This window comes from Ranitomeya imitator, chromosome 1 (assembly GCF_032444005.1).
Source record: "Ranitomeya imitator isolate aRanImi1 chromosome 1, aRanImi1.pri, whole genome shotgun sequence".
Taxonomy (NCBI): domain Eukaryota; kingdom Metazoa; phylum Chordata; class Amphibia; order Anura; family Dendrobatidae; genus Ranitomeya; species Ranitomeya imitator.
This window is the reverse complement of record NC_091282.1, coordinates 219,392,089-219,415,172: the sequence shown is the minus strand read 5'-3', so window position 1 is coordinate 219,415,172 and position 23,084 is coordinate 219,392,089. Positions and strand designations below refer to the sequence as shown.

The following is a 23,084-nucleotide window of genomic DNA, read 5'->3' as shown; positions in this document are numbered from 1 at the left end:
ATGTGCTGCTGCATCCTGCGTCCCCATCCTTATGTGCTGCTCCATCCTGTGTCCCCATTTTTATGTGCTGCTGCATCCTGTGTCCCCATCCTTATGTGCTGCTCCATCCTGCGTCCCCATCCTGTTATGTGCTGCTCCCATCCTGCGTCCCCATCCTTATGTGCTGCTCCATCCTGCGTCCCCATCCTTATGTGCTGCTCCATCCTGCGTCCCCATCCTTATGTGCTGCTCCATCCTGTGTCCCCATCCTTATGTGCTGCTGCATCCTGCGTCCCCATCCTTATGTGCTGCTCCATCCTGCGTCCCCATTTTTATGTGCTGCTCCATCCTGCATCCCCATCTTTATGTCCTGCTCCATCCTGCGTCCCCATACTGTTATGTGCTGCTCCATCCTGCGTCCCCATCCTTATGTGCTGCTGCATCCTGCGTCCCCATCCTTATGTGCTGCTCCATCCTGCGTCCCCATCCTTATGTGCTGCTGCATCCTGCGTCCCCATCCTTATGTGCTGCTACATCCTGCGTCCCCATTTTTATGTGCTGCTGCATCCTGCGTCCCCATCCTTATGTGCTGCTCCATCCTGCGTCCCCATCCTGTTATGTGCTGCTCCCATCCTGCGTCCCCATCCTTATTGGCTGCTCCATCCTGCGTCCCCATCCTTATGTGCTGCTCCATCCTGCGTCCCCATCCTTATGTGCTGCTCCATCCTGCGTCCCCATCCTTATGTGCTGCTGCATCCTGCGTCCCCATCCTTATGTGCTGATCCATCCTGCGTCCCCATCCTTATGTGCTGATCCATCCTGCGTCCCCATCCTTATGTGCTGATCCATCCTGCGTCCCCATCCTTATGTGCTGCTCCATCCTGCGTCCCCATCCTTATGTGCTGCTCCATCCTGCATCCCCATCCTTATGTGCTGCTACATCCTGCGTCCCCATCCTTATGTGCTGCTCCATCCTGCGTCCCTATCCTTATGTGCTGCTCCATCCTGCGTCCCCATCCTTATGTGCTGCTCCATCCTGCGTCCCCATCCTTATGTGCTGATCCATCCTGCATCCCCATCCTTATGTGCTGATTCATCCTGCGTCCCCATCCTTATGTGCTGCTCCATCCTGCGTCCCCATCCTTATGTGCTGCTCCATCCTGCGTCCCCATCCTTATGTGCTGCTGCATCCTGCGTCCCCATCCTTATGTGCTGCTCCATCCTGCGTCCCCATCCTTATGTGCTGCTCCATCCTGCGTCCCCATCATTATGTGCTGCTCCATCCTGCGTCCCCATCCTTATGTGCTGCTGCATCCTGCGTCCCCATCCTTATGTGCTGCTGCATCCTGCGTCCCCATCCTTATGTGCTGCTCCATCCTGCGTCCCCATCCTTATGTGCTGCTCCATCCTGCGTCCCCATCCTTATGTGCTGCTCCATCCTGCGTCCCCATCCTTATGTGCTGCTCCATCCTGCGTCCCCATCCTTATGTGCTGCTCCATCCTGCGTCCCCATCCTTATGTGCTGCTCCCATCCTGCGTCCCCATCCTGCGTCCCCATCCTTATGTGCTGCTCCATCCTGCGTCCCCATACTGCCTCTGACCCGCTCGGCGCCGAGTGCTGGGGGACCTGAGCAGGCAGGGACACCGGCGCGCTGTGGGGGTCAGGTGCCGGTATCGCCGCCAGCTCAGGCCCCCCCAGCACTTACTATACTCACCTGTCCGGCGTTCCATCGCTGAGCGCCGCCATCTTCCCGGTCTCCTGGCTGTGACTGTTCAGTCAGAGGGCGGCGCCGGCGCGCATTAAGCGCGTCATTGCGCCCTCTGAACTGAAGGCCACAGACCGAAGTCCGGGAAGATGGCGCCGCTCAGCGATGGAACGGGGACAGGTGAATATAGGCCGATACTCACCCTCCTGGCGGTCCCTGCTTCTGCGGTGGAGATCGCGGTGTGTGTTCAGTGTGAACGCACACCGCGATCTCCCGGGAGCGTCGCTCTGTGAGGCCCAGACTGCGCCGGCGCTTGCGCTTGCGCAGTCTATAGAGGCTTCGGACAGAGTGACGCTCCCAGCGTTATATTATAGATATTACCCTGAATGGAGGAAAGGAAGATTTTCTACAAGACCAATAATTCTAATGAAACGCGTGGCCTGATGGGTTAAGTGATGGAGTCAGCAACTTTGTGCTCCATCACAACTCTTAACAGTATGAGTATCTTGAGAACACCGATTCTGTTAACAACGTAGCAGACAAGGCAGCCCATGACCAAGACAGGTCCTTCTGACTTGTAGACATATAAAGTTAAATCTAAAGTATCACTATATAAGGCCACATTCACACTATCAGTATTTGGTCAGTATTTTACCTCAGAATTTGTAAGCCAAAACCAGGAGTGGAACAATCAGAGGAAATGCATAATAGAAACATGTCACCACTTCTGTATTTATCACCTACTCCTGATTTTGGCTTACACATACTGATGTAAAATACTGACCAAACACTGATAGTATGAACGTGGCCTTAGCATGATTGTGGATATTGATGTCACCTATAAGCTTTATCCCATAATACGTTATCAGACTAGATGACTACATCAGTACATCTTTGTCTTGGCACTTTTGGCCCACATTCTATTCTAAAATGCATGAGAAGAACACACAGCAGTGAGAACAGGAAGGGCTACCCCTAACTGAGGCCCTGAGCTCCTGTGCATTAACCACTTCTTCACAGAGCAAGCTATTTCAAGTGAAATAATATAAAAAGACTGGGTTCACACTTAACGTTTTTGATGCAATTTTTTTCTGTAGATTTTTATGTGAGGAAAAAAAACTGCAGCATTTCACAATAAGAGCAAACTGAATCAGATTTCTAAAAGCTCATTCACATAGTGTATTTCTTTCTTGACGTTTTTGACCTGTGGTGCACTATTTAAATAACGCAGCATGTGAATTCTTTCAGCGGTTTTACTGCAATTTTTCCCTACTGAAATCAAAATGTCTTAGCACCCCCCAAAAAAACATAAAAATTTTTATAAAAAATTGCAGCAAAAATTCACCAAAAACTAGCCTAATTTCTGCTGTGTTTTTCTTGCCACAGCTTGCATTTTTCATGCAGTAAATAATGAAAAAATAGCTACATCTGAATTGTAATGCTATTATGGAAATATCTTCATAAATTAATCTGTCAATCGTAGTTTAAGACTACATTCGCATGATTAATATTTGGTGAATATTTGTTGCAAATTTTCTGGAGTATTGCTGCACCTATTATTTAAATTAAGTTACTTTTTCCTTTAGTATGTTTTTTTTACATGTTTTTTTTTTGCGTTTTTGATGCATTAGTTTCTGTCTCTTTTTAGCAATTTATAGTTTAAACAAAACTACTTTGTTTTTGACACTTCCTGGTATTTGGCTTTGACAAAACTTTATTGATCTAGTCATGTAGCGATTACACAAGTTTTTAGTGTGCTTCTGCAGTGTAAATGCAATAAAAACACATACGGTATGTGTTTTTACCTGTGGGATTTTCCCCATCTAATGCAAGTCTATGGAGAAATTCGGCATAATAGACATAGCATACTTGCAAGAGAGATTTACATGTTGTGAATTTCAAACAAGCACCGCAGGTCAGGTTATGTTGAGTAAAAAGAAAGCACAGCAGGCAGGAGACTTCTATAAATCCCATCCACTTTACTGGAACTGTAAGATGATGTGTTTCCGGCACAGTGAAAATAAACAGCATCAATAACTCACCAAAAATTCATTGCAGGTTCTTAACCTAATAGTGCCCCTTGCTTCACTGAACCAATAGCTGCACAAGTATTATACTTTGATAATGATTTAGGGTAGTTTTGCTTGTTGCCCAATAGTGTCCCGGTCCATACACAGACCGCAAAGCCCGGAGTGACCACAGTTCTACCAACCCAACGTATGTGTCATGTGTCTATGAGGCTGTATGTTCTTGTTGGGAGACCAGGGTTAGTTCGAGCATTGTAAAATATGTCCATCTGAACCAGGCCTAAAACACATAGTTTACACAGATATAAGGCCTCATTCAGATGTCTGATTTTTTCACATCCGAAAAAAATTGGATCGAATATGCCGATGAGACTCTGATCAGTGTTTGATCAGCGTGTGGTACAAGTGTCACCCAATAGTCTCGTACATGGAGAAATTAAAAAAAAAAATCCACCTTCCCCATTCTGACTTGCCTGTGAAAATTGGACCACACTCGGATTTATCTATACAGATCCACTAACTTTCATTGCCAATTTTGATCAGACACTCGGATGTCATGATTCCAATGGCAGGGAATCACAAAAGGACAAGCACCAACGAGCTCTAGGGTGATGGAACCTGAGCTGACCGCGACCCTAAACCTGAACACACAAATAACAATAGCCGGGGAACGTGCCTACGTTGATCCTAGACGTCTCGCACCAGCCGAAGATCTAACTTCCCCTATTAGATATCATACACAGTATGAAATCAGATTCAGCAAAATGAGGCCCGCTAAAACTAGATAGCAGAGGATACAAAAGTAAACTGCGCGGTCAGCAAAAAACCCTTCAAAAAACCATCCTGTAATTACTTGAACTCATGTTCCAACTCATGGAACATGAGGAGCAATTACAGCCCGCTAGAGCAACCAGCAGCAAAGAAACAATTATATGCAAGCTGGACAAGACAAAAATAAATCAAAACGTGGAACAAGAAAATCAAAAACTTAGCTTGTCCTGAAGATTACTGAAGCCAGAAGCTGAGGTAACAAAACACTCTGATAACCTTGATAGCCGGCGGGGAAATGACAAGAAAGCCCGGTTAAATAGGAAACTCCCAAATCCTAATAGAACAGGTGGACACCAGAGACAGCAGAACACAAATCACCCAGTACCATCAGTAACCACCAGAGGGAGCCCAAAAACAGAACTCACAACAGTACCCCCCTTGAGGAGGGGTCACCGAACCCTCACGAGAACCACCAGGGCGACCAGGATGAGCCCTATGAAAAGCGCGGACCAAATCATCAGCATGAACATCAGAGGCAACCACCCAAGAATTATCCTCCTGACCATAACCCTTCCACTTGACCAAATATTGGAGTTTCCGTCTGGAAACACGAGAATCCAAGATCTTCTCCACAACATACTCCAATTCTCCCTCCACCAGCACCGGAGCAGGAGGCTCAGGCGAAGGAACAACAGGTACCTCATACCTCCGCAACAACGACCGATGGAACACATTATGAATAGCAAACGATGCCGGGAGATCCAAACGAAACGACACAGGGTTAAGAATTTCCAAGATCCTATAAGGACCAATGAACCGAGGCTTGAACTTAGGAGAAGAGACCTTCATAGGAACAAAACGAGAAGACAACCACACCAAGTCCCCAACACGAAGTCGAGGACCCACGCGGCGACGGCGATTAGCAAACTGCTGAGCCTTCTCCTGGGACAACTTCAAATTGTCCACCACATGACTCCAAATCTGATGCAACCTATCCACCACCATGTCCACTCCAGGACAATCAGAAGGCTCCACCTGACCAGAGGAAAAACGAGGATTAAACCCCGAATTACAAAAGAAAGGAGAAACCAAGGTAGCAGAACTAGCCCGATTATTAAGGGCAAACTCGGCCAGCGGCAAAAAGGTAACCCAGTCATCCTGATCAGCAGAAACAAAACACCTCAAATAAGTTTCCAAGGTCTGATTAGTTCGCTCCGTCTGGCCATTCGTCTGAGGGTGGAATGCAGACGAAAAGGACAAATCAATGCCCATCTTAGCACAGAACGTCCGCCAAAATCTAGACACAAACTGGGATCCCCTGTCAGAAACGATGTTCTCCGGAATCCCATGCAAACGAACCACGTTCTGGAAAAACAGAGGGACCAACTCAGAGGAGGAAGGCAACTTAGGCAAGGGTACAAGATGAACCATTTTAGAGAAGCGGTCACACACAACCCAGATGACGGACATTTTTTGAGAGACAGGGAGATCCGAAATAAAGACCATGGAAATGTGCGTCCAAGGCCTCTTCGGGATAGGCAAAGGTGACAACAATCCACTGGCTCGAGAACAGCAAGGCTTAGCCCGAGCACAAACCTCACAAGACTGCACAAAAGAACGCACATCCCTAGACAAGGAAGGCCACCAAAAAGACCTGGCCACCAAGTCTCTAGTACCAAATATTCCAGGATGACCTGCCAACGCAGAAGAATGGACCTCAGAGATGACTCTACTGATCCAGCTATCCGGAACAAACAGTCTCTCAGGCGGACAACGATCAGGTTTACCCGCCTGAAACTCCTGCAAAGCACGTCGCAAGTCTGGGAAGACGGCCGACAAAATCACCCCATCCCTAAGGATACCAGTGGGCTCAGAATTTCCAGGGGAGTCAGGCACAAAACTCCTAGAAAGAGCATCCGCCTTCACATTCTTTGAACCTGGCAGGTATGAAACCACAAAATTGAAACGAGAGAAAAACAGTGACCAACGAGCCTGTCTAGGATTCAGACGCCTGGCAGACTCAAGGTAAATCAGATTTTTGTGATCAGTCAAGACCACCACACGATGTCTAGCACCCTCCAGCCAATGACGCCACTCCTCAAATGCCCACTTCATGGCCAAAAGTTCCCGATTACTCACATCATAATTCCGCTCAGCGGGCGAAAATTTTCTAGAAAAGAACGCACATGGCTTCATCACCGAGCAATCGGAACTTCTCTGTGACAAAACCGCCCCCGCTCCAATCTCGGAAGCATCAACCTCAACTTGGAAAGGAAGCGAAACATCAGGCTGACGCAACACAGGAGCAGAAGAAAACCGGCGTTTAAGTTCCTGAAAGGCCTCCACAGCCGCAGGAGACCAATCAGCAACATCAGCACCCTTCTTAGTCAAATCCGTCAAAGGCTTAACAACACTAGAAAAATTAGTTATAAAACGACGATAGAAATTAGCAAAGCCCAAGAACTTCTGCAAACTCTTAAGAGATGCAGGCTGCGTCCAGTCACAAATAGCCCGAACCTTGACGGGATCCATCTCAATAGTAGAAGGGGAAAAAATATACCCCAAGAAAGAAATCTTCTGGACTCCAAAGAGACACTTTGAGCCCTTTACAAACAAGGAATTAGCCCGCAGGACCTGAAACACCTTCCTGACCTGCTGAACATGAGACTCCCAGTCATCAGAAAAAACCAAAATATCATCCAAATACACAATCATAAATTTATCCAGATATTCACGGAAAATATCGTGCATAAAGGACTGGAAGACTGAAGGAGCATTAGAAAGTCCGAAAGGCATTACCAAATACTCAAAATGGCCCTCAGGCGTATTAAATGCGGTTTTGCACTCATCACCTTGCTTTATTCGTATAAGATTATACGCACCCCGGAGATCAATCTTAGTGAACCATTTAGCCCCCTTAATGCGAGCAAACAAATCAGTCAACAAAGGCAAAGGATACTGATATTTTACGGTAATCTTATTCAAAAGACGATAATCTATACAAGGTCTCAAGGACCCATCTTTCTTGGCCACGAAAAAAAAACCTGCTCCCAAAGGGGACGAAGATGGACGGATATGTCCCTTTTCCAAGGACTCTTTAACATAATCCCGCATAGCAGTATGCTCTGGCACTGACAGATTGAACAAACGACCTTTAGGAAATTTACTACCAGGAATTAAATCTATAGCACAATCGCAATCCCTGTGAGGAGGAAGCGAACTGAGCTTAGGCTCCTCAAAAACATCCCGATAATCCGACAAAAATACAGGAACCTCAGAAGGAGTAGATGAAGCGATAGAAATCGGAGGTGCATCATCATGAACCCCCTGACATCCCCAGCTTAACACAGACATTGTTTTCCAGTCAAGGACTGGATTATGAGTTTGTAACCATTGCAGACCAAGTACTAGAACATCATGTAAATTATACAACACCAGGAAGCGAATCACCTCCTGATGAACGGGAGTCATACGCATGGTCACTTGTGTCCAGTACTGAGGTTTATTCATAGCTAAAGGTGTAGAGTCAATTCCCTTCAAAGGAATAGGGACTTCCAGAGGCTCAAGACTAAACCCACATCGCTTGGCAAATGACCAATCCATAAGACTCAGGGCAGCGCCTGAATCTACATAGGCATCGACGGAAATGGATGATAATGAGCAAATCAGAGTCACAGACAGAATGAACTTAGACTGTAACGTACTAATGGCAACAGACTTATCAACCTTTTTTGTGCGTTTAGAGCATGCTGATATAACATGAGCTGAATCACCACAATAAAAGCACAACCCATTTTTCCGCCTATAGTTTTGCCGTTCACTTCTAGACTGAACTCTATCACATTGCATTGTCTCAAGTGCCTGTTCAGAAGACACCGCCAAATGGTGCACAGGTTTGCGCTCCCGTAAACGCCGATCAATCTGAATAGCCATAGTCATAGACTCATTCAGACCCGTAGGCGCAGGGAACCCCACCATAACATCTTTAATGGCCCCAGAAAGGCCATCTCTGAACTTTGCAGCCAGGGCGCACTCATTCCACTGAGTAAGCACTGACCATTTCCGAAATTTTTGACAATATATTTCTGCTTCATCTTGCCCCTGAGAGAGAGCTAATAAAGCTTTTTCAGCCTGAATCTCTTGGTTAGGTTCCTCATAGAGCAAACCCAATGCCAGAAAAAACGCATCCACATTAAGCAACGCAGGATCCCCTGGTGCCAATGCAAATGCCCAATTTTGAGGGTCACCCCGCAGGAAAGATATAATAATCTTAACCTGCTGAGCAGGGTCTCCAGAAGAGCGAGATTTCAAAGAAAGGAACAGCTTGCAATTGTTCCTAAAATTCAGAAAACTAGATCTATCTCCAGCAAAGAACTCTGGAATAGGAATTCTAGGTTCAGACATAGGAGCATGTACAACAAAATCTTGTATATTTTGAACCTTAGCAGCAAGATTATTCAAGCTGGAAGCTAAACTCTGGACGTCCATGATAAACAGCTAAGGTCAGAGCCATTCAAGGATTAAAAGGAGGAAAAAAAAAAAAAAAATCAGCCAGGCTGCAATTAGGGCTAGACAGCAACCTCAGAGGAGAAAAAAAAAAAAACTTCCTCAGACTACTTTTCCTCCTACTTCAGCCCAAACATTTTGGGCCGGCTATACTGTCATGATTCCAATGGCAGGGAATCACAAAAGGACAAGCACCAATGAGCTCTAGGGTGATGGAACCTGAGCTGACCGCGACCCTAAACCTGAACACACAAATAACAATAGCGGGGGAACGTGCCTACGTTGATCCTAGACGTCTCGCACCAGCCGAAGATCTAACTTCCCCTATTAGAAGAAACACAGACCTCTCTTGCCTCCAGAGAAATACCCCACAGAAATAGCAGCCCCCCACATATAATGACGGTGAAATGAGAGGAAGGCACATACACAGTATGAAATCAGATTCAGCAAAATGAGGCCCGCTAAAACTAGATAGCAGAGGATACAAAAGTAAACTGCGCGGTCAGCAAAAAACCCTTCAAAAAACCATCCTGTATTTACTTGAACTCATGTTCCAACTCATGGAACATGAGGAGCAATTACAGCCCGCTAGAGCAACCAGCAGCAAAGAAACAATTATATGCAAGCTGGACAAGACAAAAATAAATCAAAACGTGGAACAAGAAAATCAAAAACTTAGCTTGTCCTGAAGATTACTGAAGCCAGAAGCTGAGGTAACAAAACACTCTGATAACCTTGATAGCCAGCGGGGAAATGACAAGAAAGCCCGATTAAATAGGAAACTCCCAAATCCTAATAGAACAGGTGGACACCAGAGACAGCAGAACACAAATCACCCAGTACCATCAGTAACCACCAGAGGGAGCCCAAAAACAGAACTCACAACACTCGGATAAAAATCGGACATGCTTCCGATATTTTACGTGGACCTCTGCGTCGGAGGAAAAAAATCAGACATGTGAATAGCGCCATAAACTGTAATAGGTACTAGTGCTATCCGTGAAAATCACAGATACTGTAACACTTGTAGGTAAAAAAACAGACATCTGAATGAGGCCTAAAACTGTTAGTAGTGAAGTGGATCAGAATTGAGGAATGTTTTAATCAGTTCTTATTTCAAAGGGGGCCCCTGTATTAGCATGATATATGGGACCCTTGTTATCCAATAACTTGGCCAGTGTAAGAACGTAATCCTTTATTGCATGCACCCCAGCCTTCAGTAGTCCCCGATGCGGTCCCCACCGATGCCTTATACCATTCTATCCGCTAGTATTAGAGAGGTGTGATTCATTAGCCAAGTTCTTTACATGCAGTTAAATATAAGAATCTTGGCGGCAGGATTTGCACCCAGTACTTAGCCCCCTCCACACCCCTTTTCTGACATCGAGGCCGCTACATACTCATTCCTTTACTTCTTCATGCCCTATTATTTGCCTCCATATTTCCCTGAAACCATCTGGAAATAACGGTTTTTGGGAGGTTACATCAAGTTTGACGATACCTAGGCGATCTGCTGACTCTTCTTGGAGTAAGGGAGAGTTGGCAAGTATATCTATTTGATAATAGTAAAATGATCTTAAGGTCCCCATTTAATGTGTATGGTGAGTCGGGGACATCTGATTCTCCCCTAAAAAATGATTAGGCACTTTGGATTCAAACACCTCACCTTCCTTTGCTGCCAGACACCTTTCTTCCCTCTTCCCATTAAAAGCAAATAAAATTCAGTGTCATGTCAAGGGTTCATGAGCAAGAGGAGTCGACTTACAGCTACTTAAGGTGTATGGACACCTTTACAGTAGCAGTGTGCCCTCTTACTTACTAAGCTTCTATGCCACTGCAGGGGTTTTATTGTTCTTGAATACAAATACTTATAGTGAATTCCCTTACAGTATATTCTGTGTCAGTATCCGTTTGAGTTAGGTAAAACTAAAGTCCAGAACTGGAAACGTCTATCAGTGGACCAGAGTTTCCAGGAGTGGCAAAGGCTCTGACACTGTAATGGGAATGAGTAATGACAGGTCATGAGGTTAAAGGCTCGTTCACACTTGCGTATAACACGGATGAGTGCAATCTGATAAAAACTCAGATTGCACTGGGACCAATGTTATTCAATGAGGCAGTGCAGATCTGCATATTTTTTCTCAGCTGTATTTGGCATGAGAAAAAAAAATTCCAGCTTGCTGTGAATGAATGTTTAAATCGAATGATACTAGCCAATTCAAGTTTATGGGTACGAGAAAAATGGACCATTGCGTCTGATTTTTAAGCACACATCTCAAAAGGAACCAGGAAACTGCATCGAACAAGCAGTGGAATTTCACAGCCAAAATCCTCCTGGCAACCAAAAAAACAACTTATATAAATATATAGATAGATGATAGAAAGTTATTAGATATATAATAGATTGACAGACCGACAGATACATAAACAGATAGACAGAAAAATATTCTACACATATATAATTTCACAACCCCTCTAAATATTTTTAAATTGCACCTTCAGTGCCTTTCAAATGGAGTTTATTCTGCGGCTTTTTATGCTTGTCTAACCTAATAAATAAATTAATTAATTAATTAATTAAAAAAATGATGTGGGGTACCACAATTTTATGAAACCAGCAAAGGTAAAGCAGACATCTGTGAGCTAATATCATCAGGCTGGGAAGGTCCCTGGTTATTGGGCCCTTTCCAGCCTAAAAATACCAGCCACCTCAGAAGTGGAGCATCACATGAGTCTGGTGCTTCGCTTTTCCCGATGCCCTGGTGTGTTGCCAATTGGGGTAATAGGGCTTGGGGTTGATGTTAGCTGTGAATTGTCCAAAAACACAGCTGACATTAATCCTTGGTGTTAGTAATGGAGAGATATCTATAAGATGCCCTCATTACTAACCCAGTGCTAAAAAGTAAAAAAAACACACACATAAAAATAGTTTATTTTAAAAAACACTCCACGACATTTTCCCTGGCTCACCAATCTATTTAAAAAAAATCAAGCAGGTCCGATGTTGTCAAGGAAATCCAACAAAATTCCCACGCTGGTCCGACGTAGTCCAGCACTTCCCTTGACATTCCCTGAATCCATTGTCCAAAGCCTTGTTCTGAAGCTCCATAGGTTTTAGCAGCAGCCACTCCTGGCTCACGCTGTGCTTCGATCTTGCATAGTGTAGCACTCTGATGAGCAGTGATGACAGTAATGTTACTGCTCTTTACGGTTACCAGGTCTCGCGGACCGCAGCATGAGCCATGAGTGACTGCTGCGAAAGCACATAGAGTCTCGTTCCGAGTCCTCCTTAGGCTTTAGAAACTGGATTTGGGGAATGTCGTGGGAAGAGCTGGACTACGTGAGACCTGCATGGGAAATTTTTTTATAATTAATTTATAAACGAGAGATAGTGTCTCGTTTTTGTTTCTCTCTTTTAATATTTTTCATGTTTCCATTTGTGAACTACAGTAGATTCCCTCGACTACGTCGGACTTGCATGTTTTTTTTTATATAAATTGTTGAACCAGGGATAGAGTCGAGTTTTTTTTTTCTTAAATTAAGTATTTTTGTGTGTTTTGTTTCTTTTTAGTATTGAGTTAGTAATGTGAGTGCCTATTAGATACCTCTCAATTACTATCTATCTAATATCTTTCTATCATCATTCTGTCTATATCTTTATACAGTATATGATTGCTTTATTATTTATTACAACTAGCTTTAAGTTACAGAATATTATAGTATGTAAAAGATGATGTTAAAAACCCATGCGGATTGCACGCGCATGTTACACAGTTGCATATGGATGTGAACCGAGAAAATAATTGCACACTCGCATAACAAAAAAGGTAAAGCATATGGCTTCCACTCATTCAACTTTTCTGCATGAAAATGGGACCAATTTTTCATACACAAGTGTAAGTGAGCCCTAAGGGGTGTTCTGGTCAGAAGCATTCATCACCAATTTACTGGATAGGTTATAAATGATGGACTGATATGAATCCGATTGCTACAGTATCTCCTCAGTGCCATAATCTTTGAATGAAATGGCTGGGTACATGATTGACCTTTGTTCTCTTCAAACTCCCCCCCGGTCAAGGTTTTATATGTGATGAGTGAACCAAGGACTTTTGCTCTGGTAAATTGTTGGGATCTGAGTAGTTGAAGCCCCCATCCTTTGGATAAGTAAAAAGTGCTTCTGATGGGAATACCCCTTTAAGCAACTGACAAATTATTCAGAATCGTATGGGTATATTACTAGTAATCATTTGCTTTGCCTGTGCAGTAACAAAAACCAGGATTTATTATGTCTTTGAAAGTGTAATTAATCAGGATGGGCCCTCATAATCAGTTGTTTTGATCATAATCTGCATTCAGCAGCTATAATATTTTTAACAGTTGATGATTCAATGTCTGCGCAAGATCTATACAAGTGGAAAACAAACTTGTCACATTAACCATCCTTGCTTAATGGGGTATTTCCATTTCAGATATTTATGGTGTACTAGATGGTGGCCCGATGCTAACGCATCGGGTATTCTAGAATATGCATGTCCACGTAGTATATTGCCCAGCCACGTAGTATATTGCCCAGCCATGTAGTATATTGCCCAACCACGTAGTATATTGCCCAGTCACGTAGTATATTGCCCAGCCACGTAGTATATTGCCCAGCCACGTAGTATATTGCCCAGCCACGTAGTATATTGCACAGCGACAAGAGTATATAGCACAGAGCCATGTAGTATACAGACTTAAAATAAAAAATAAACATATACTCACCCTCCGTTGAAGTCCTGGCCCTGTGTGCGGTGCACGCGCCAGCTTCCGGTCCCACGGTTGGTATGGGTACAGGACCTGTGATGACCATGGCAGGTCTTTCTCGCAGGTCATGTCATTGCAGGTCCTTGTCGTATACCATCCTTGCCACCGGAACCTGCCGCTTGCATGAAGTGGTTACCGGAGCGTTGCGAGGAGCGGGAAAGGCGCCGGAATGTGAGTATATGATGATTTTTTTATTATTTTTAACATTAGATCTTTTTACTATTGAGGCTGCTTTCTGCGGGACAGACAGAAAGACAGAAGTGACCCTTAGACAATTATATAGTAGATCCCCACGCTGTGCTATAAATGTCAAATGGAAGCCATACACCTCTAAAAAAAATTGGGCCAGGTGCACAGCTCTCCCTCCCAACCTATCAGTCTTTTTCTTGAGTTCTCAGAGCCTTATCTTTCTGAAATTTATGGCATATATGAAATAAATGTTGGAGATGGGAATACACCTTAGTGAACCTGTCACTTGATTCATGCTGCCCAAACCTCAGGCAGCATGAATCACAGTGTGGTGGCACTACTGAAGCCAGGTATATTTTTAAAGAACCAGCTGGGAGAGACAAGATGAGTCTAATGCTGCTTCTCTCCATCCCACTGCAGGTGATCGACAATATACTCCTATATGTGTATATGGAGAGAGACTTATCAATTCTCTGGAGTGGGGGGGGGGGGGTAAGCCACATCAGACTCATCTCATTTCTTCTGGATGCATATTTAAACTATGCTTTCTCCCTACGCTTCGGAGAATAACAAACCTAGCAGCAGTCATGTAGCAGCATGAATCATGTGACAGGTTCCCTTTAAGAGAGAAAAGAGACAACAAGAGCAAGATAGTCTTATCCTAGGGAATCAAGGCGAGGAAGGGGGAACTGCTCACTTTACAGGGTTGTTTGACACACAACTGAGGATTCAAGTACATGAGCTTCTGTAGCACCCTCGAACAGTGAAATCCCATCGTGCAGAATAAATAATAGGAGAATAGGTGTGGTAGTTTGCACTGCTCATGTAGGACTCAAGAAACCAAAAACGATAGGGAAATTAGACCTGAGGTTTATTTCTACAAGTTTCGAAGTTGGACTAACTTCTTTATCAAGAGAACAACAATATTGTGTCTCTCCTGATGAAGAAGTTGGTCCAACTTCGAAACGCGTAGAGAATAAACCGCAGGTCAAACTTCCCTATCGCCCTTGGTTTCTTAAGTCCTAAATTGGCAAAGCAGATAGCACCCCTATTATGCTATTATAGAGTCCCTTTAAGAACAGTACATCAGATACAGTCCTCTGCTTCAAGAATACAAGGTTGCGCAAAAAAAAAAAAAAAAAAGTGACTTCTAACATTTTCACACCATTCTTGCCCCAGCTCCGAGAAGGTGGGTAAAGCTGGGGTGGAATGGTGATGTGGCAACTCTTGACCATAAAATTCATGACTGGCAGCAACATTTGCTATGCCACAAATCAGAGCAGAGTAAGCAGAAGCTGGAGTAAGATTTGTATCGAGGCGCACACAGCAGCGCATGTCACTGCGCACCTCATCTGATTTATTAAGACGTGTACACCTCGAAATGAATCAGTAACATTCACTCTAACTCACTGCTTGATCAAGATCACTATTCTTGAGTAATCCCCCACTAAGGGTACCGTCACACAGTGGCACTTTTGTCGCTACGACGGTACGATCCGTGACGTTCCAGCGATATCCATACGATATCGCTGTGTCTGACATGCAGCAGCGATCAGGGATCCTGCTGAGAATCGTACGTCGTAGCAGATCGTTTGGAACATTCTTTCGTCGCTGGATCTCCCGCTGTCATCACTAGATCGGTGTGTGTGACACCGATCTAGCGATGCGTTCGCTTGTAACCAGGGTAAACATCGGGTTACTAAGCGCAGGGCCGCGCTTAGTAACCCGATGTTTACCCTGGTTACCAGCGTAAATGTAAAAAAAAAAAAACAGTACATACATTCTAGTGTCCGTCAGGTCCCTTGCCGTCTGCTTCCCGCACTTACTGACTGCCGGCCGTAAAGTGAAAGCACAGCACAGCGGTGATGTCACCGCTGTGCTGTGCTTTCACTTGACGGCCGGCAGTCAGTGAGTGCGGGAAGCAGACGGCAAGGGACAGACACCGAAATGTAAGTATGTACTGTTTGTTTGTTTGTTTTTTACGCTGGTAACCAGGGTAAACATCAGGTTACTAAGCGCGGTCCTGCGCTTAGTAACCCGATGTTTACCCTGGTTACCCGGGGACCTCGGCATCGTTGGTCGCTGGAGAGCTGTCTGTGTGACAGCTCTCCAGCGACCACACTACGACTTACCAACGATCACGGCCAGGTCGTATCGCTGGTCGTGATCGTTGGTAAATCGTATAGTGTGACGGTACCCTAAGTCTTCAATTTTTCAAAGTTTTCACCAGAAATCTGGAAAAATACTGTTTGAAATGTTGCAAAATTCTTGTGCAAAAATGTAGAGATTTTGACCTTTTTATGCCACCTCCGTCAAGCTCCTCCAGCATTTTGAAAAGGTGGCATAACTTAGCATGGAGAAGAAAAGATAGAGGGCAGCTGGGCAATTCATCTTACTTTATGCCACAAAATTGGCATAAATTGCAACAGAAATGTACCCCAGTCCATGGAGTGAATTTCCTACGGTGGTGCATGGTAGCTGATAGATTAGCCAAATTCAATAAAATGGAGCTTAATACTCCATGAACCCTTCATGAAGACTTACATTCGAAATGTTAGTCTTGATGAATATGTGCTCATGTTTTTAAAATCTATGTGAGCTTGATTTTGCACCAAGGTATGGTATGTGTAGTGCATTCTGTAACCAGTCTCTATACACTGAATATTTTTATGATTAATCCTTTTAGTCTATGATATCTAGTCAAATGTTAACAGTATTACCTGCTCCCACAATAAGGATCTTGGCTCCACAGCTATGAAAGCAATGCAACAAGGATCTGGAACGGATATTGTAGTTTAGGAACGCCACCAAGCATCCAAGTTTTGCCAAACCAAACCAAACATTAATAAAGTCTGGTTCATTGTTCATAAGCATAGCCACAGTGTCACCCTTCTTCAGTGTTGTGTACTTCATGAAAACGTTGGCCACCCGATTGCTTCTTCTATCCATTTCACGATATGTGTGAACCTGTCCATGGAATATTAGAAAAGCCTTATCTGGGATGCGCTGGGCTTGCTGTACAAAGCGATCTACAACGCTCACTACATGTCCTGTCCTCCTATACTTCTCAATTTGAAGGCCATAGCGGATTACTTTCAACAGGTATCTCAGATCCAACCAGAAGTAAGGAAAAAACCTCTTCTGCAGAAAATAAAGAGCTGCCAAGCCTGTCACAAGGCCTGTTATCCAACTTAGAGCCATAGAATTAGTGCACGGGACAAAGCGTGTGTAAATAAAGTGCAGGCAAAAAAGAAAGCAGCTATTTAGGGAAGTAGGTATGTTTGTAAGATGCCATAGATCACTAGTGATGATAACAGTCCATGCCTCCAGGTACCTGAAATAAAGAAATTAGAGGATCAACAACCACTTACTTTTTCTGTAAAATTAGTTACAAAAAATGGATTCTGAGCTGGATGAGATCTACCTTGTGGTTGTAGAACATGATAGTAATAAGGCAACTGGTCTCTTACACTTTTATCACTGTCTCTGCCGGTGTCGTCCACACTTTGTTTGTGATTCCATGCTTTTCTCTGCAACTCTGCTAGGCTGAAATATCTCCCACTCAGTCTGAGATGAAAGCATTATGGGCTTCTTTCTTTCAAAAAAGGGGATGGGACCTGACCATGAGCTGTGGAATCTGTCCACTCCCAATGATCTAATGCCACTGCCTACTTGTTTACAAGCCAAAGCTTAGATAACACCCAGATAAACGCCTCTCTCAGTGCAAGGAAAGCTTGTAAGTAGGACTGAAAGGGAGGGAGCAAAAACAGAGGGGACGTGCAGCTTGTTATACAATAAACTAAGCTAATGTAGCGTCCCAGGGTAGGACATATGAGGATCTCGGAGGAAATAAGCTGATTATTTCCATCACGTCTTTTTAATTAACATGCTTCGCAGATAAAGCATCAAAAGTATTGCTATAATATGTCCTAAAATATTTAACAGGACTGCAACTATTGGTTTATTACATACTACCTAATGAGGCGACACATAATAATAACTTTTCCAAACATTAGCTCACTTTCATAAGAAAACATAAACCTTACAAGCCTACAGCATGAACTAAAGATATCCTGTAAAGGTAATCTGTCAGTAGGATCAAAGGATCATCCCTAGGGTTGAGCGAAACGGGTCGAACATTTTCAAAAGTCGCCGACTTTTGGCTAAGTCGGGGTTTCATGAAACCCGATCCGACCCCTGTGCGGGGTCGGCCATGCGGTACGCGACTTTCGCGCCAAAGTCGCGTTTCAATGACGCGAAAAGCGCCATTTCTCAGCCAATGAAGGTAAACGCAGAGTGTGGGCAGCGTGATGACATAGGTCCTGGTCCCCACCATCTTAGAGAAGGGCATTGCAGTGATTGGCTTGCTGTCTGCGACGTCACAGGGGCTATAAAGAGGCGTTCCCGCCGACCGCCATCTTACTGCTGCTGATCTGAGCTTAGGGAGAGGTTGCTGCCGCTTTGTCAGAAGCAGGGATAGCGTTAGGCAGGGTCCATTAACCACAAAACCGCTTGTGCTGCAGCGATTTGCACTGTCCAACACCACCCTCGGTGTGCAGGGACAGTGGAATTTTTTTTTTTTTTTTTTTTCCCCTCAGCGCTGTAGCTCATTGGGCTGCCCTAGAAGGCTCCCTGATAGCTGCATTGCTGTGTGTACGCCGCTGTGCAAACCAACTGCTTTTTTCAAAGCACAAATCCTCTTGTTCCTTCCTTTCTGCACAGCTATCTTTTTTGTTTGTCCACACTTTTTATTTCATTTGTGCATCAGTCCACTCCTTATTGCTGCCTGCCATACCTGGCTGAGATTACTGCAGGCAGGGAGATAGTAGCTGCCTGCCATACCTGGCTGAGATTACTGCAGGCAGGGAGATAGTAATTGTAGGACATTCCCTGTTTTTTTTTTTTTTTTTTTTTTGGTGGGAGATTAAGATTGGCAATTTGGCATTTCTGCTAGAGTGCCATCCCTGTGTGTGCCATCTCTCTCACATAGTGGGCCATAGAAAGCCTTTTCATTTTTCTGTATTTTTTTTTGTGGGGTGTATAAATTCTCCCTGATAAAAATACAGTGGGAGATTAATATTGGCCTTTGGGCTTGTGTGCCAGTCCTGAGTGTGCCATCTCTCTCACAAATAGTGGGCCATAGAAAGCCTATTTTATTTTTTTTTGGGTTTTATAAATTCTCCCTGAAAAAAAGGGAGATTAATATTGGCCTCTGGGCTTCTGTGCCAGTCCTGAGCGTGCCATCTGTGCCAGTCCTGAGCGTCCCATCTCTCTCACAAATAGTGGGCCATAGAAAGCCTATTTAATTTTTTTTTTGGTTTTATAAATTTTCCCTGAAAAAAGGGAGATTAATATTGGCCTCTGGGCTTGTGTGCCAGTTGTGAGCGTGCCATCTGTGCCAGTCCTGAGCGTGCCATCTCTCTCACAAATAGTGGGCCATAGAAAGCCTATTTAATTTTTTTTTTGGTTTTATAAATTTTCCCTGAAAAAAGGGAGATTAATATTGGCCTCTGGGCTTGTGTGCCAGTTGTGAGCGTGCCATCTGTGCCAGTCCTGAGCGTCCCATCTCTCTCACAAATAGTGGGCCATAGAAAGCCTATTTTATTTTTTTTTTGGGTTTCAGAAATTCTCCCTGGAAAAAAAAAGGGAGATTAATATTGCCCTTTGGGCTTGTGTGCCAGTACTAAGCGTTCCATCTCTCTCTCTCTCTCAGTCAGTGGGCCATAGAACGCATATTTTTGGTTTTATTTGTTTTCTAAATTCTCCCTGAAAAAATCATTTTATTTTATTTGGTTTCTAAATTCTTCCTGATAAAATCATATTTTTTTTATTATTTTTATTTCTAAAGTCTCCCTGAAAAAAAAAAAAAAAAAAAACAACCAAAAAAACAGTGGGAGATTAATATTGGCCTTTCTGCTTGTGTGCCAGTCTTGACTCCTGGGTGTGCCATCTCTCTCTCTCTCTCTCTCTCTCTCTCTCTCTCTCTCTCTCTCTCCAATTGTGGTCCATAGAAAGCCTATATTTTTTTTCCTTGATTTGGGTTCTAAAATCTACCAGAGAAAATAACTACATCAATCATTGGTAGAAAAATATTGGCCTCTGGGTTTGTGTGCCACTCCTGACTCCTGTGTGCGTCATCTCTCAGTCAGTGGGCCATAGAACGCCTATTTTTGGTTTTATTTGTTTTCTAAATTCTCCCTGAAAAAATTATTTTATTTTATTTGGTTTCTAAATTCTTCCTGATAAAATCATATTTTTTTTATTATTTTTTTTTCTAAAGTCTCCCTGAAAAAAAAAAAAAAAAACAGTGGGAGATTAATATTGGCCTTTCTGCTTGTGTGCCAGTCTTGACTCCTGGGTGCGTCATCTCTCAGTCAGTGGGCCATAGAACGCCTATTTTTGGTTTTATTTGTTTTCTAAATTCTCCCTGAAAAAATCATTTTATTTTATTTGGTTTCTAAATTCTTCCTGATAAAATCATATTTTTTTTATTATTTTTTTTTCTAAAGTCTCCCTGAAAAAAAAAAAAAAAAAACAACCAAAAAAAACAGTGGGAGATTAATATTGGCCTTTCTGCTTGTGTGCCAGTCTTGACTCCTGGGTGCGTCATCTCTCAGTCAGTGGGCCATAGAACGCCTATTTTTGGTTTTATTTGTTTTCTAAATTCTCCCTGAAAAAATCATTTTATTTTATTTGGTTTCTAAATTCTTCCTGATAAAATCATATTTTTTTTATTATTTTTTTTTCTAAAGTCTCCCTGAAAAAAAAAAAAAAAAAAACAACCAAAAAAAACAGTGGGAGATTAATATTGGCCTTTCTGCTTGTGTGCCAGTCTTGACTCCTGGGTGCGTCATCTCTCAGTCAGTGGGCCATAGAACGCCTATTTTTGGTTTTATTTGTTTTATAAATTCTCCCTGAAAAAATCATTTTATTTTATTTGGTTTCTAAATTCTTCCTGATAAAATCATATTTTTTTTATTATTTTTTTTTCTAAAGTCTCCCTGAAAAAAAAAAAAAAAAAACAACCAAAAAAAACAGTGGGAGATTAATATTGGCCTTTCTGCTTGTGTGCCAGTCTTGACTCCTGGGTGCGTCATCTCTCAGTCAGTGGGCCATAGAACGCCTATTTTTGGTTTTATTTGTTTTCTAAATTCTCCCTGAAAAAATCATTTTATTTTATTTGGTTTCTAAATTCTTCCTGATAAAATCATATTTTTTTTATTATTTTTTTTTCTAAAGTCTCCCTGAAAAAAAAAAAAAAAAAAACAACCAAAAAAAACAGTGGGAGATTAATATTGGCCTTTCTGCTTGTGTGCCAGTCTTGACTCCTGGGTGTGCCATCTCTCTCTCTCTCTCTCTCCAATTGTGGTCCATAGAAAGCCTACATTTTTTTTCCTTGATTTGGGTTCCAAAATCTACCAGAGAAAATAACTCCATCAATCATTGGTAGAAAAATATTGGCCTCTGGGCTTGTGTGCCACTCCTGATTCCTGTGTGCGTCATCTCTCACTCAGTGGCCCATAGAAAGCATATAGTTTGTTACATTTGTTTTCTAAATTCTCCCTGCAAAAATCTATTTTTTTTTTTTTGGGGGGTTTCTAAAGTGTTCCTGAAAAAAATAAAAATAAAAAAAAAATAATAGTGTGACATTAATATTAACATTTGTGCTTCAGTGACAGTCCTGCGTGTGGGGCATCTCTCTAATTTGCAGCCACCAAAAAAAGAGTGTGTAACATTGGGCCTGATTTTCGCTGTGGTCTCACCAACCTGTAAAGGGGTAGCTAAATCATACAGAAGTTATAGCTCACCGTGTAAGTTGTGTGACTGCAACAAATAACGTTAGTTTGGTTACGTTTTTAAAACAATGAGGAAGTCTAGTGGAAGAGGTCGTGGCCGGGGGCGTTCATTGTCAGCTGGTAATGAGGGTAGTGGTAGTGGTGGAGCATCAGGTGGTCGTGGGGGAAAAAATATTGCACCTAAGTCTGGAGCTGTGGAGCCAGGTTCGTCGTCCGGCTACACAAGGCCTCGAACGCTCCCTTTTCTGGGATTAGGAAAACCGCTTTTAAAGCCGGAGCAGCAAGAGCAAGTTTTGGCTTATCTTGCTGACTCAGCCTCTAGCTCTTTTGCCTCATCTCGTGAAACTGGTAAAAGTAAAAGCAGCGCGTCGTTAGTGGATGTTCACGGTCAGGGACAAGTCACTTCCTTGTCCTCTTCAGCAAAAACAACAACAGAGAAGAATGCAGCAGGCGACACAACGGGTTACTCCATGGAGCTCTTTACACATACCGTCCCTGGCTTAGAAAGTGAAGCAGTTAACAGTCCATGCCCATTACAAATTGAATCTGACATGGAGTGCACTGACGCACAGCCACAGCCAGACTACTATGCTGGTCCTTTGACTCAGACCACAACATTGCCCTCGCAGGGTGCTGATCAAGAATCAGACCCTGATGAGACTATGTTGCCCCATCACGAACGCTATACCACCGAACGACACGGTGACACAGACGAAGTTGCGCAGGAGGTACAAGAAGAGTTATTAGATGACCCAGTTCTTGACCCCGATTGGCAGCCATTGGGGGAACAGGGTGCAGGCGGCAGCAGTTCTGAAGCAGAGGAGGAGGAGGGGCCGCAGCAGGCATCAACATCGCCACAGGTTCCATCTGCCGGGCCCGTATCTTGCCCAAAACGCGTGGCAAAGCCAAAACCTGGTGGAGGACAGCGTGGCCATCCGGTTAAAGCTCAGTCTGCAATGCCTGAAAAGGTATCCGATGCTAGAAAGAGTGCAGTCTGGCATTTTTTTAAACAACATCCAATTGATCAGCGCAAAGTCATCTGTCAAAAATGTTCTACTTCCTTAAGCAGAGGTCAGAATCTGAAAAGTCTCAATACTAGTTGCATGCATAGACATTTAACCACCATGCATTTGAAAGCTTGGACTAACTACCAAACGTCCCTTAAGGTTGTTGCACCCTCGGCCAATGAAGCTAGTCATCAACGCAACATCCCTTCCGGCAGTGTAGGACCACCATTTAGCGCACCACCTGCTGTATCTGTGCAGGTATCTTTGCCAGGCCAAAGCAGTCAGGGTCAGGGAATCACC

At 43.6% G+C, this 23,084-nt stretch overlaps 1 protein-coding gene across 2 annotated transcripts in view; it reads right to left on the bottom strand.

Moving 5' to 3' along the window:
* The window catches only part of SLC27A6 (solute carrier family 27 member 6), a 148,385-nt gene extending 130,738 nt beyond the window's left edge, over nt 1-17,647 (bottom strand). Inside the window, exons 1-2 of one of the 2 annotated variants that reach the window (XM_069754017.1) lie at nt 17,452-17,647; nt 16,702-17,315 (exon numbers count right to left, since the gene is read on the bottom strand). In XM_069754017.1, the coding sequence (XP_069610118.1) occupies nt 16,702-17,182 (481 nt within the window). In that variant the 5' untranslated portion in view covers nt 17,183-17,315; nt 17,452-17,647. Of the gene's footprint in view, nt 1-16,701; nt 17,316-17,405 lie in introns of both variants that reach the window. The other variant, XM_069754008.1, reaches the window with a different exon arrangement.
* Nucleotides 17,648-23,084: the final 5,437 nt, after the last annotated feature.